Source organism: Sprattus sprattus (genome assembly GCF_963457725.1).
Source record: "Sprattus sprattus genome assembly, chromosome: 20".
Classification (NCBI taxonomy): Eukaryota; Metazoa; Chordata; class Actinopteri; order Clupeiformes; family Clupeidae; genus Sprattus; species Sprattus sprattus.
In genome coordinates, this window is record NC_137918.1 from 18,315,946 (window position 1) to 18,328,480 (window position 12,535).

The window sequence follows — 12,535 nt, forward strand, 5'->3', positions numbered from 1 at the left end:
ACACCCAGATAGAACACCATGCTCCTGCAGCTAGGATACACCCATTTAGAACACCATGCTCCTGCAGCTAGGAGACACCCAGATAGAACACCATGCTCCGAAAAAGGGGAAGGCTGTTGTCCTCCTGAGCACCATGCATGAAGCCAGAGCAGTGGATGACAACAGTGTGAAGAAGAAATCAGAAGTGATCCAGTACTATAACCAAACAAAATGGTGTATGTTATGTGTGAGTATGACAAAGTGACAAATTAACATTTCAGGAGTTCAATGTATTATTGTTTGGTCCAAATCACTGCTAAAATAATAATTTTAAACAAAATCATTATTATAGTATGTCTATTTTTTATTTTTATCACACTTGCACTCATGGGTCATAACTTGATGTCATAATACAAAAAAAAATTAAAACATTTTAGTTCATTAATTAAGAAAGGAAAAAAAAATATGATTCGTGGTAATCAAAAACAAGATATTGAATGAATACTTTAAATTATGAAATAAATAGATTTTAAAAGATATTGCTAAGAAACACTCAGACATGCATGAAATAACATTAAAAGTCAATATGGGTCATTTTTGACCCATGTTGTGTCTTAAAAGGGGTATCCATAGCTTGTGTATCAAAGGGCTAGTCTTGTGAAATTATGAGCAAATTCACGGTTTTTCACTAAATCCCAACCACCATTTTTTAAAAGTGGGGCATAACAATCCCCCGAAGAGACAATAGGTCACAGACCCACACACAGCTGTAAGTATGCTTATTGTCATTTTGAGGCCAACCTCCCCTTCTGGTAGTGTCCCCTTCTGTGGCATACACAAGGTGCTGTATATTACATCGGCCTTAACTTCAGCTGCATCAGCTTAATCAAAGACAGAACATTATTCAATTGGCAATTTAAAGTTTGGTCTTGAAACTGGCGTAGTCTGAGTAGTGGGTCTGTTTCCTACAACGGGAGCCATTATAGTCATAATGAGGCTCAAAAACCATAAGTTATCTATACAGTATTAATAGGAGGGCCTTGTCTGCAGCCACAGGCTTTCTTTTCCACCATTAGTGTGTCCAATGTGTGTGCTAATGCTGTTACTGTACAAGTAAAATGCAGGGTTGATACATTGTCCTTTGAGGTAATTGGCAGTGCCTACGTGATGCAAACACTTGTTTTTTTCACATCAGTGTCCTTTGTCACTCACAAAAGCCTCCCTTAATGTAATAAGGTGTCACGTTACTAGCAGCTGCCTCTAGCATCACAGGCAGAAGGACAACTGGAGCAGTGACTTTATTCTTACAAATCAATGCAGACAGGACATCCTCACAGTGTGATAGCTGGCTGCAAAACAGAATACACACGTAGTAAACAGAATTCTGTGTCTGTGTCAACATATTCAACAGGTATACAGTACTCTTGAAAAAGAGTTACTGTATTAAGGCCTCAGCACTTACCTGCCATTGTCTGAGGTCCTATACATGTTATGAGGCTGCACTGCCACACAGGATGATAGTGTGAAAACAAGCCTAGACAAATGATTAAAAAAACTACTCATGATGTCATGGTAAAGAATGGTACTAGGGTGGAGCCGCACTCAAACGGCATAAAGGAACCCAGCACTGATGTCAGAGGAGGGCAATAGTGATGTCAGAGGAGGGCAATAGTGATGTCAGAGGAGAGCAATAGTGAGAACGCTTTCCCATTCCCACAGAGTCTGGTTTTACAGGCATGTGAAAAACGCATCATTGCTCTCTCTGTGTGGCATTAATATAAGACTCCAGGGAGGTGAGCATGTAGATGTAATGTAAGCCAAACTATTAAGTTCTACCAGAGAACTATGTGGTAAATGAATTGCATTCCCATATGAGGACTGATTTCCAAGTTATCAGGGTGCAGGTAAGTGAGGTCTCTCAGGAAGTGATTTAGATTACATGCATTTCTTCGCCATAGAATAAGACTGGGAAACACATGAGGAATATCTCACAGAGATCCACTGGACATACGGCAAAGGATCTGATGCATTCAGTGTGTATTAGTTCTTACAGTAATAAGCCTACGTGTCAGCTGACCTTTGCAGAAAATAAGTTTGAATTATTAATTTGGTCGTTGGTGTACTGCAGGCAGAGGTGAAGAGTAGACTAGCTACGTTTAGAAAGGTGGAGCTGCTCAGACAAAGATTGTGCAAGGGCTGCATCATCTCCCGGCCCTATATCTGTTGAAGGTGAAGAAAACCAATATAATTCACAGAAGGTAGAGATGTAGCAAAATATTACAATGTATTAACTACTGATATATCGCGGCAGACCAAACAAAAAGTCTGTCCGTGCCCAAACGCCAAACCGGCAGTAAACACCCGACACAAACACACCATCACACCGTGTAGCAAATGTAGCAAAAATCATGGTTGTGATACAGTGGTGTGGTGAACATGAAGCAGTTTTGCAAAAAAAACAAGTTGTTATGACGAAAGGCTGTGTGTAGAGACAAGTTTCATGTAGGGTCAGGCAGAAAGGCCTATGTCCCGAGGATGGGGCTTGTTTTTGAAAACAGGCCTACAGGTGCAGGCTGTAGGAGAGAGGCAAGCATTCATAGAGGGGTCAAGGGATAAGAGATGCAGACAAGTCAAGTCAAGGGCAGACAAAACCTCCCACAAAGTTGTAAACAGGGTCTCTGAAACATTGGCAAGGACACAAACCTGTTTTCACAAGTCACTATTGTCTTAAAATGTTTCTCAGCAACAAGTGAGCAGAATATTGGCTGAGCTTGGATAAAATGTATAGGTTTGACAGAATATTCTGATTGGTTCAAACTTGGGGTTTTCAATTGGTTCAGTTTGGATAAGTCTGGGGCTTTCAATTGGTTCAGTTTGGAGAAGATTTAGGTTTTTGATTGGTAAAGCATAGTGACGATGTACCATTTAAAAAGTTAGTGCACCATTTTTTGGGCTGAGCTGCCCAATAGACCACCACTCAGATTGAATGAAAAGTCTGCAAGATTGAATACACTTCAGCTCATTGCATTCGGTCTTCTGACTCTCATTGAAGTATCAACTCTAAGATTTAAAGAGGTTGTTTCCCTACAACAAAGGTCTTGGTGATTGTATAGAAAAGAAGTACAATTTCCAATGATGTGGCATCGGGCAGGTGGTAATTTCATCCCAAAGGAGAAGAACGGCATGAACAGTCGCAAATTACTGCCGATCAGTCTTCTTAAGGAAGGAAAGATCTTTTAGTCTTGAAGCAAGAAAGTTATTCTCCTCTCTGAGGGAAAATAGTTTGATAGATATTTCTCTGCAGAAAGCAGGTTTTGCATGTTTTTCTGCATGTTTGGCAGACCTCTGTATGGTATTTTTGGATCTTGCGAATGCTTGCGAATGCCTTGCGAATGGATCGTGTTTTTCTTTTGCTTGGGTAGGCCACACAGTCTGTTGGGGAAGGCATTCAGCTACTTTCAGGTCCCTGAGAAGATTTCAGTCAGGGCATTTTTTGTGGATACTAAGTTGGTCTTTAACCAAATTAACTACACCACATCCTGGTAGCATTTGGGGTATCATGGCTGTATGTACCAAGTAGACACCAGACACGTACAAAAAGTAGTGGCAATAGGGTAAAGCATGGGACTGGAGATTCCTGGCTGATGTCGGTAGACAACTTCAAGTTGTACTGTATTGTTTTGACTGCTATGAGACCAGACATGTTTTTTTATTCTGATTGTGAGCACATTGTTTACTTTATTGAGTTAACGATTCCCTTTGAAGATGCGATTGAGGAAGCCTTTAAAAGAAGAAGCTGAAATATGCGGAACTGGTAATGGAAGTGTGGCAACGAGGTTGGCAAGCACACTCAAGGCCAGTGGAGGTTTTAGAGGCTTTGGAGCTACGTCAATCACAACACTTTCATTGGACTTTGTTGTCTGTGGCCGTAGCGAGCCATTGGCTGTGTCAGAGGCACTCGCAGACTATTTGGGGTCGTCTATGAACCTGAGCTAAAATGGCAATTGCATACAGCATGTAGTGATTTACTGTACATTTGAGTAACCTCTTCACAATCTTACAGAACAGAATGTACTTCTATCTCAGACAAGACACCATCCTCTGATACAATATTTATCAGTGTGGGTACAACTGTGTGTGTGTGTGTGTTTGTGTGTGTGTGTGTGTGTGTGAGAAAGAGAGAGAGAGAGAGAGAGAGAGACAGAGAGAGAGAGAGAGAGAGAGAGAGAGACAGAAAGCGAAGGGCAAGGCTCTCTTGGAAAGGCTCTGGTCCTTGTCAGGCAGCAGGTCTATGTGATGAGTCAATGGCAGATTACAGGGCACATCCAGCCAAATCAAACACTTGGCCAGGTTAGCGCGACTCTTTGGGCATTATGCACTCACTGGACAAGAGCACTGGTTTCAATAGCAACAGGTAAAGCGCCCAGACAAGGGGGCAAAAAGCCTGGAGTCTCTCAGGATTTACTTAAGTTCTTCTGGGCTCTTTGAACATTTTATATGCTTTAGATTACTCTTTTGGCTGTTGTGTTGATCTCTAGTGTCCATTTATAGCATAGTATTCCGGCCCACTGCACAGTCCTACTAGTTTCAGTGCTACAGTTTTTAACTTGCATTTTAATGGCCCATTAGGTAGGGATTTGAAAGACCGAAAAATAAACAGAACCTCTTCGCAATCTGTCTTAATGCTGGCTTCAACTCAAAACATCGCCACAGAGCTAATGGTCTCTCGTCTCAATCGAAATGGAAAATGGCTAAAAATAAGCCCAGGCTATCGCAGCTCCATCCTATCACCGTGACTTGTGGAGAAAGAGTCATCTTTGTTTACTGGAGATCAGTGAAAATAAATAAATAAATACAGCCGCATGTGAAAATGAACTGGGTCCCTGCAGGAAGCTGGCGGTGTCCTGCCGGCTCTGCTGGGGGCCCGGAGCGCTGTGCTCCGTCAGGGACAACACCATGGGAATGACTGCACTGTGGCCCGGAGCGCCGTGCTCCGTCAGGGACAACACCATGGGAATGACTGCACTGTGGCCCAGAGCGCCGTGCTCCGTCAGGGACAACACCATGGGAATGACTGCACTGTGGCCCGGAGCGCTGTCCCGAGAGGCAGTTTTGGAATGGAGGGCTACGAGAGGGTGTTGACATGTATTCCTTTTCCGCACAGTTTGTCTACCTGTGGTCGTAAGATTTATGTTACATCGTAAAATCTGCAAAAATTTGAGTTTGGGGGATAGGTTATCAACATTGGTTTTGAAAAACAGTTTTGGCTTTAATCCTAACAAGCCCAGTAGTTTTACTAGATATCATAAGTGACAGCAATAAGCCTTGTGTTTATTTAGGGAATAAAATGCCCATTGGTTTTCATTCTCATTGACCTCTGCAGCCAGTACTGTCTCTTCCTGTCAATGTTATTTTGTTCCACCTTAACGACTGTGACTTTTAAAACTCTTAAAGTTCAGCCAAACTTTGCCATTTGAAAAGGTGTCAGTCGTAACTGACACACAACAAATGGCCTTAATAATGTTGCAGCCTTAATAATGTCGACTGCAGCTTGCAGACACCAGTATCAACACTCACACCCAGAGGGCAACATTACCTTTTTGCCAAGGGATCATTGAATTACGCTTCTGTTGATACCACGAGCAGTAATTTAGTTAGCAAGAAGCATATGCCTAGAATTGCCCCCACTCCTCCCTTCAGTACTCCCCATACATGAACCAATATGTAGTGCAGGAGAGATTATTTGAGTAAATGTATACTGATCATTCAATTTATGCAACATAATCCTCATTTGGAGCAAATATGCTGAGCGATGGATGGCCGACCTGACGTCCCATACGACTCTCCTCTCTCACTCCCATTATCATGTCTCTCTTGGGACAAACAAAAAGCCTCTCTTGTCTGTATTTGTTTTTTCGCCTTGACAGTGTTATTAACTCCTCCTGTGATTTACAATTGCAGGAATTGAAGGCTGAAATCTCCCACGGCCGGATATGCCTCTTTCATACAAAAACTCCCCATGTACAGGGAAGTGGAGCTGATATAAATAGGATGTTGGATTTTGTGCTAGATAACAGACTTATTATGGGACAATGGATAATGGAAAATGCTCTCAAGTGTGAAGAACAAATGTTATATTGAGGAGCAAAGCTTGCCAACAGTTTGATCCAGCTGATTAATTGTTATCACGTGTCCTGTTCAAAATTTTAACTTTTACACATCCGATCACACCTTCATTAAAGCAACTGTATGCAACAATTTGTCACTTTTTTAAACGTGTTTGTAGTTAGTACTTCTATCATCTGGTATCATTTCATTTTGATGGTATATGGTCATGTGAAGGACAGATAAACACAACTGTCGCTCTGTCGACCTAGGCTGTGCACTATGCAATTCTGTGGTTAAGGTTGGATCACCTACGAAATCTAAGACAAACATTCATAGCATAACATCAGCAACTTTATGCTAAAACGCACAAGTTAACATCTTAACAAGTCAACTGTGCTGTTAGTGTTTGTAAGGTTTTTGCATGCATATTGGATATAGCTTGTTTTTGACCTAAACTTAGTGCTGTTTTAACGTCATTTAAGTGCAGATCAACACAACTATTCCATGCACACACATGTTTGGCCCATGCCTTCAAAGACATTACACTTGAGCTCACATGAGCTTTTTTGCTATGCTCATCAAACAACACATCAGCACTACAGATGTACTGTCTTGGAAGATGAAAGGAAACGGCCTTCTTGTCTCATTTATAGAATGATTACATGCATTAGGAGCCATATTAATGCTTTACATCAGACATTTTATGTACATATATACTACTCTGCACACAGAGAGGTCAGAGGCTCTGTACAAGGCTGACTGAGTGAGACAGCATGAATCCAGCGTAGTTGTATGCTTGTATCATGTTTGTGAGAATATGTACCATGGCATCTTTCATGGTCATGGACTGTGTACTGGACACGTCACGAGTGTTTGTCTTCTGTGCCCAGCAGCATTCACTGAGTCACATACAAGCGGGCACAAGCGAGACTCCCAAGGCTGTCTGCCTGTGACCGTAAAGCAGAATGCCAGAACGTTTACCAGAAATGCTATGTTTTGGTTGGTAGAGCAATAAATGAGTCATACTTGAGGATGTCGAGGACAGGCAGCAGAATCAACTGGGGAATCAGCTCGTCACACAGCCGCATTATTGATACACTGGAGACAACGTTTACTAGCCCTTGACTTCAGATGACGTAGAACTGAGCTTCCTCTGGTATATTTCAATGTGCATTGTGTCAAATATGGTCATGTGTAAAGCAAGGCCAGTGACCTGGAGACAAGCCATGACTAAATCACATCCCGTAACTCTGAGTGTCTCAGCTCTCAGTACAAAGTCGTCTGTACTGAACAGGCAATTCATTGAACAACACCTCATCGATAAAGGCACAAAAGAAAGAATCCCAGCAGTGGTCTCTTACAAACCTGTGTCCCCTTCCCTCTACAGTGCCGTGCCAATTTACCACTTAAGAAAATGAATTAAAGAATTGGAGGTGCATCATTCAAACATGTTGAAATCTAGAATAGAATATCTAACTAGATGAATAACAAGGATATATAATAAGATATACGTATGTCTTAGGAGGGAGAACAAGAACACACAGGAACAGTTAATACTCACTTAATATTAAATGACATTTATTGCATACCCACATGGTTAAATGTTCCACATAGCCAATGAAATTACATAAAACTTGCAGATAATTGCACAACATCAGTCATTTTATTTTGGAATTCCAAATGTTTTGTATCAAAACATTTCTCCTATCACTGATATTTAGCATAATTAAGTAAATGGCAAATGTTAATAAGAATGTACTATGAGGGGAACAACAACATGTTGCCTGTTCCCATAGAGGATAACATAACATTCTCATTCTGTTCCTTTCCCTCTGTCTTACTCTCGCTTTCTTTCTTTTCGCCATCTCCCCCCCTCCCCCGTCTCTCCCCCTGTCTCTCCCCCAAACCCTCTCCTCATGCTCCCTGTCTTTCTCTGTCCCCCCGCTCTCTCTCACCACCCCCCCCTCTCTCTCACCCCCCCCCCTCTCTCTTACCCCCCCCCCCCCCCCCTCTCTCAACCTCTCTCTGACTCTCAGCAGTTTTGACCAATAGCCTCAGCCCACCCCCCTCCGAGGGGCCTCGAGGATATAAGAATGGTATGATGAGGGCACGTAGCCAAGAGGATGCAGTCATACAGACAGAGCTGACAGATACGCGCTTCACTTGGGCTCCATTTCTGTCAAGTGTTTGTACAGTACTATCTTATTAGTGTAACATCACATCAGGAGACAGTATTGACTGAGATTGATACTGGCAGAGATTTGAGGCGTGTTTTGAAGGGAGACCAGATACTTGATACCACTTAATTGGTGGGAACTACTCAACAAAATGGAAAGAGAGATAATCTGAGATCAAGTAACTGATAAATAATGTCTGTGTTGTGTACCTGCTCGGTTTGGGTTGAACAGCTTCTGCACGTATACAACTTATTTGGAATTTCTTGTCAGAGTGCTCTGCTTTTGTGAGCTGTGTTTCCGTGTGCAGTTTTCCAGGTAAGGACTATCAGTACTTTCTTGTAGACGGACAAGACTATCACTGTTTTAGTTTCTTTGAATGTTTTACCAGTTTTACCTTTTTTCAGAGCGTTATTCATTACAATACAGTGAATAAATAGTTTTTGAGGTCATTGATGAGAAATAGTCTACTACACCAGACAGATCGCCTGAAACTTTGATTTTATTTCCTAAATAGGTCAACAACTATCCGTGCCTGTTTAGAGTAGCAGATATATTGTCAGCCAGTGAGCCAGTACATGTGAAAAAACTGTCTATGTAATGGCTGGTGGAATACATGCTGTGATATTCAGTGGCTTTGTGTGAATGGTCATCTCTCCAGCTTGTTAGTGCTGCTGTGGATAAGAGGGTTTTGGTTGATATCATTATGCCAGAGGACATTCAGTGCTTTAGGTCACGGATCTCAACAGCTGCACCAGAAACCTCATACTGCATCCTCGATTTGTGTGTTTTGTTGCGACATCTTAGTGAGGCTCAGTGAGACTTTTTCCCTGACCTGACCTGCCCTGCCCTTTGAATATAACATTCTTTAAAAGGCTTTGGTCCTATTCAGTCAGGTCATACTGTAAATTACATAATGGCATGTGAAGTGATTGAGAACATGATATCAAAGAAACCTATTGGCACTCCGTTATAAACAGTCTATCCGGCAGAATATCTGAGATTATGAAGCTCTGTTGAGCTCCAAGACAAACAGCAGCTATAAGAGAATAGTCATGAAAGTTGGCCAAGAACAATCCACTTCACGCACTTCATTGAAAATTTGAAAGCATTCATTGTACAATATCAGTAACTGTGAAGTATCTGATATGCAGAGATTTATTAGAGATTTGCATTGGTAGTTTTCATATCTGCAGTATGATTATCTTCTTCCTCACAGGAAGCCAGTCGGCTCAGCTCTCTGCTCCTAGGTCTTACTGACCTATGCCCAAGGGTCTGTTTAAAGAGCTGCACACAAAATGGAGAACTCCACAAATGGAAAAAACTCGAACGAAATCGTGCTCAAATGCAACATGACGGGCACACACACCTTCATCTCCGCTTTCATCCCAGTTGTGTACAGTTGTAACTTTGTCATTGGCATCGTGGGCAACAGCATGGTGGTGGCCGTCATCCACTACTACATGAAGATGAAGACTGTGGCTAACATATTTGTGTTGAACCTGGCCGTGTCTGACCTCACGTTCCTCATCACTCTGCCCATGTGGGCCACCGTCACAGCCATGGGCTACCACTGGCCCTTCGGCAGCTTCTTGTGCAAGGCCACGGCTGGCCTGGTCTCCTTTAACGTCTACACCAGCGTCTTCTTCCTCACCGCACTTAGCATCGACCGCTACCTGGCCATTGTGAGCCCGGTGGAATCCCGCCGCTACCGCACGGTGCGCTACGCCCGGATGGCCTGCATCCTGGTGTGGACGGTGTCGCTCCTGCTCAGCCTCCCCACCGCCCTCACGCGCGACACCATCCCCATTAAGGGCACCAACATCACCGTCTGCGCCATCCCCGGCGACGAGTCCGACCGCTGGCTGGTGCCCCTCAGCCTGATGAAGAGCGTCCTGGGGTTCCTCGTGCCCCTCGTCATCATCCTCACCTGCTACTGCCTGATTGGACGGGCGCTGCAGGGGCCAGAGTGCATCCAGGGTAGCAACAGGTGCCATGGCGACGAGGTGCTCTACATGCTGGCGGCGGCGGTGCTGGCCTTCTTCCTCTGCTGGGCCCCGCACCAGGTCTTCAATCTCATGTACCTGCTGCTGCACCTCAACGTGATCAGCGACTGCCACACTCTGGACGTCATCGACACGGCCATGCCGTTCACCATCTGCATCGCCTACTTCAACACCTGTGTCAACCCCATCCTGTACGGCTTTGTGGGCAAGAACTTCCGCCGGAGCCTCCTGAGGCTGCTGAGGTGCGCCGGGGCCCGTCCGCCCACCTCCCACCCCAGCCTGTCCACCAAGATGAGCACCCTCTCCTACCGCGCCTCCAACAGTCTGCTTCTCACAGCTGGCAAAACATCCTCTCTGACCCGAAATGAACACTGCGGGGTGGAGAAATAACAGGCTGCAGGGAAGAGCAAAGCACCATGCAGCTCCAACACAGAATGGATCACTTGAAAAAAACAATGTTTGTGCTTCAAATCTCTCACACTGTTATTTTGGTGTGCTGGAAGATGTGTGCTAGTTTTTTATATTAAGGCACATTTAAGGACTGCGTGAAAGGGACAGCTATGCATTATTCTGTCTTATGCTTTACTTAAGCATCCAGAAAAAACAAAACTGCACTGTATTTGAGAACTGTTAAAGTGTAATAAGTCTAAATCTCTTATGTCCACCCAGGGGGTTTAAAATACATAACTGCTGTATCAGTGCGAAATTCTTTCAGTGATTTTGTGAACTATTTACACTGTCTTTTTTCCAGTTGATTTGTTTGTGAAGTGACCCGTGTAACAGCATTTCCCAAAGGTATAAGCAAGCTCGATAGGCAAGTCAGCGATGAAAAAGAATAACTATCATCAAGAAAAGAAAGGGCTTCATTTGCTGAATCATGCTAATCACAAGCATTTATGACAGATTGCTTCATTATTGCTTGCCGTTTTGTGCTTTGTAATTCAATGTGATTCAGATGGTTGCACTAGTGATTGCAAAGACAAACAATTTCAACTACGTCCAAATCAAATAAAGCTGTTTGCAGAGTGGTTTAATGTGTGTAGAGCATTTTAAAAGTACAATACAGAGCGCAGTTTTATCCGATCACACATGATAGCTGATGTGAGGCCAACTGTCTTAAAACATATACTGTATGCACACCTCTTTGACTACTGGCTTCCTATTCTGAAGTCTGTTCTCTCCTCTCCATCGTGAGAAACCTGCACTGTTCAAGGATATCTCTATATCAGTCAATTGTATCTTCTATCTATCCATCCATCTATCCATCCATCCATCCATCCACCCTGTTTTTCCACTAGACACACAATTACCATCACAAACATTTCCTTTCTAAAAACAAACACACATAATTCAATCTAACTAATCCCCCCCCAGCTTTCCTTGGCCATTTCCTGATGAGAATTTATGACATGTCTTTAGTGAAGGCATTTCCAGCTTGGACTTGTTGTCAGATGTCACTGATTTAGTAAACGTACAGTATGTGTTGTGGGAACCACTGTGACAAAATGCCTGCCTTATACTTGGGATCATTGAACAGCTGTACATCAGGTAAAAACATTCAAATGGAATGACAGTCAATCACAAATGAGGTTTAAATTACTCCATGCTGTCGGTGATAAAATGTCATTACGGTTCAACATCCTAATAAATGTTAATGTACTCAGACTTCTGTGTTTTGTCTAAAAACATTCAGTGATGGTATGTGTGGTTAGTGCGTCATTTCCTGTTTAATTATCTCTGGAAAATCTGTGTGTCTATATAAATAAAGTTTAATTTGATTAAAGTTTGATATGTGGCAAAATTATAATACACATTTGGTGTCCTTGAGCACTGTTTGCAAACATAATCTATTGCTGTTAGCACTTGGCTCAATATGACAAGTTGAATGATGTGTAATCACTGAACAGTTTAAGTAATGTGCATTGTTGGGTTGTAGATTCGGTTGTAAGTATTCCAGTGTATGGGTAACACACGTCAAAGCTATATGTTTAAGATTCATAAGGTGATAATTAAAAAAATACTTAGGTTATGCAGATTAGTTCTGCATGCCCCACCCACTATTTTTTTTTAAATACATGTGAACTGGCATTGTTTAACACATAAATACCGGGTATATTGTCAAACTTTCTGCTTTTGGCATTAACCAACAAATAATCCCAGTTTAAATGATGAACAGTCCCATTGCTTAGATTAGTGGGTCTTTAGTTAAGATGCAAGACTCGTACGCTGTGTAAATCATTATAATGATGATACTTAAGTATTGATAGT

At 42.6% G+C, this 12,535-nt stretch overlaps 1 protein-coding gene across 1 annotated transcript; it reads left to right on the top strand.

The window, feature by feature from the left end:
- Nucleotides 1-9,559: 9,559 nt before the first annotated feature.
- agtr1 (angiotensin II receptor type 1) lies at nt 9,560-10,657 on the top strand (the record flags this gene model as incomplete). The annotated part of the gene is made up of 1 exon (XM_080858893.1): nt 9,560-10,657. The coding sequence occupies one exon, from the start codon at nt 9,560-9,562 to the stop codon at nt 10,655-10,657; it is 1,098 nt and encodes a 365-aa protein (XP_080715019.1).
- Between the last annotated feature and the right edge of the window lie 1,878 nt (nt 10,658-12,535).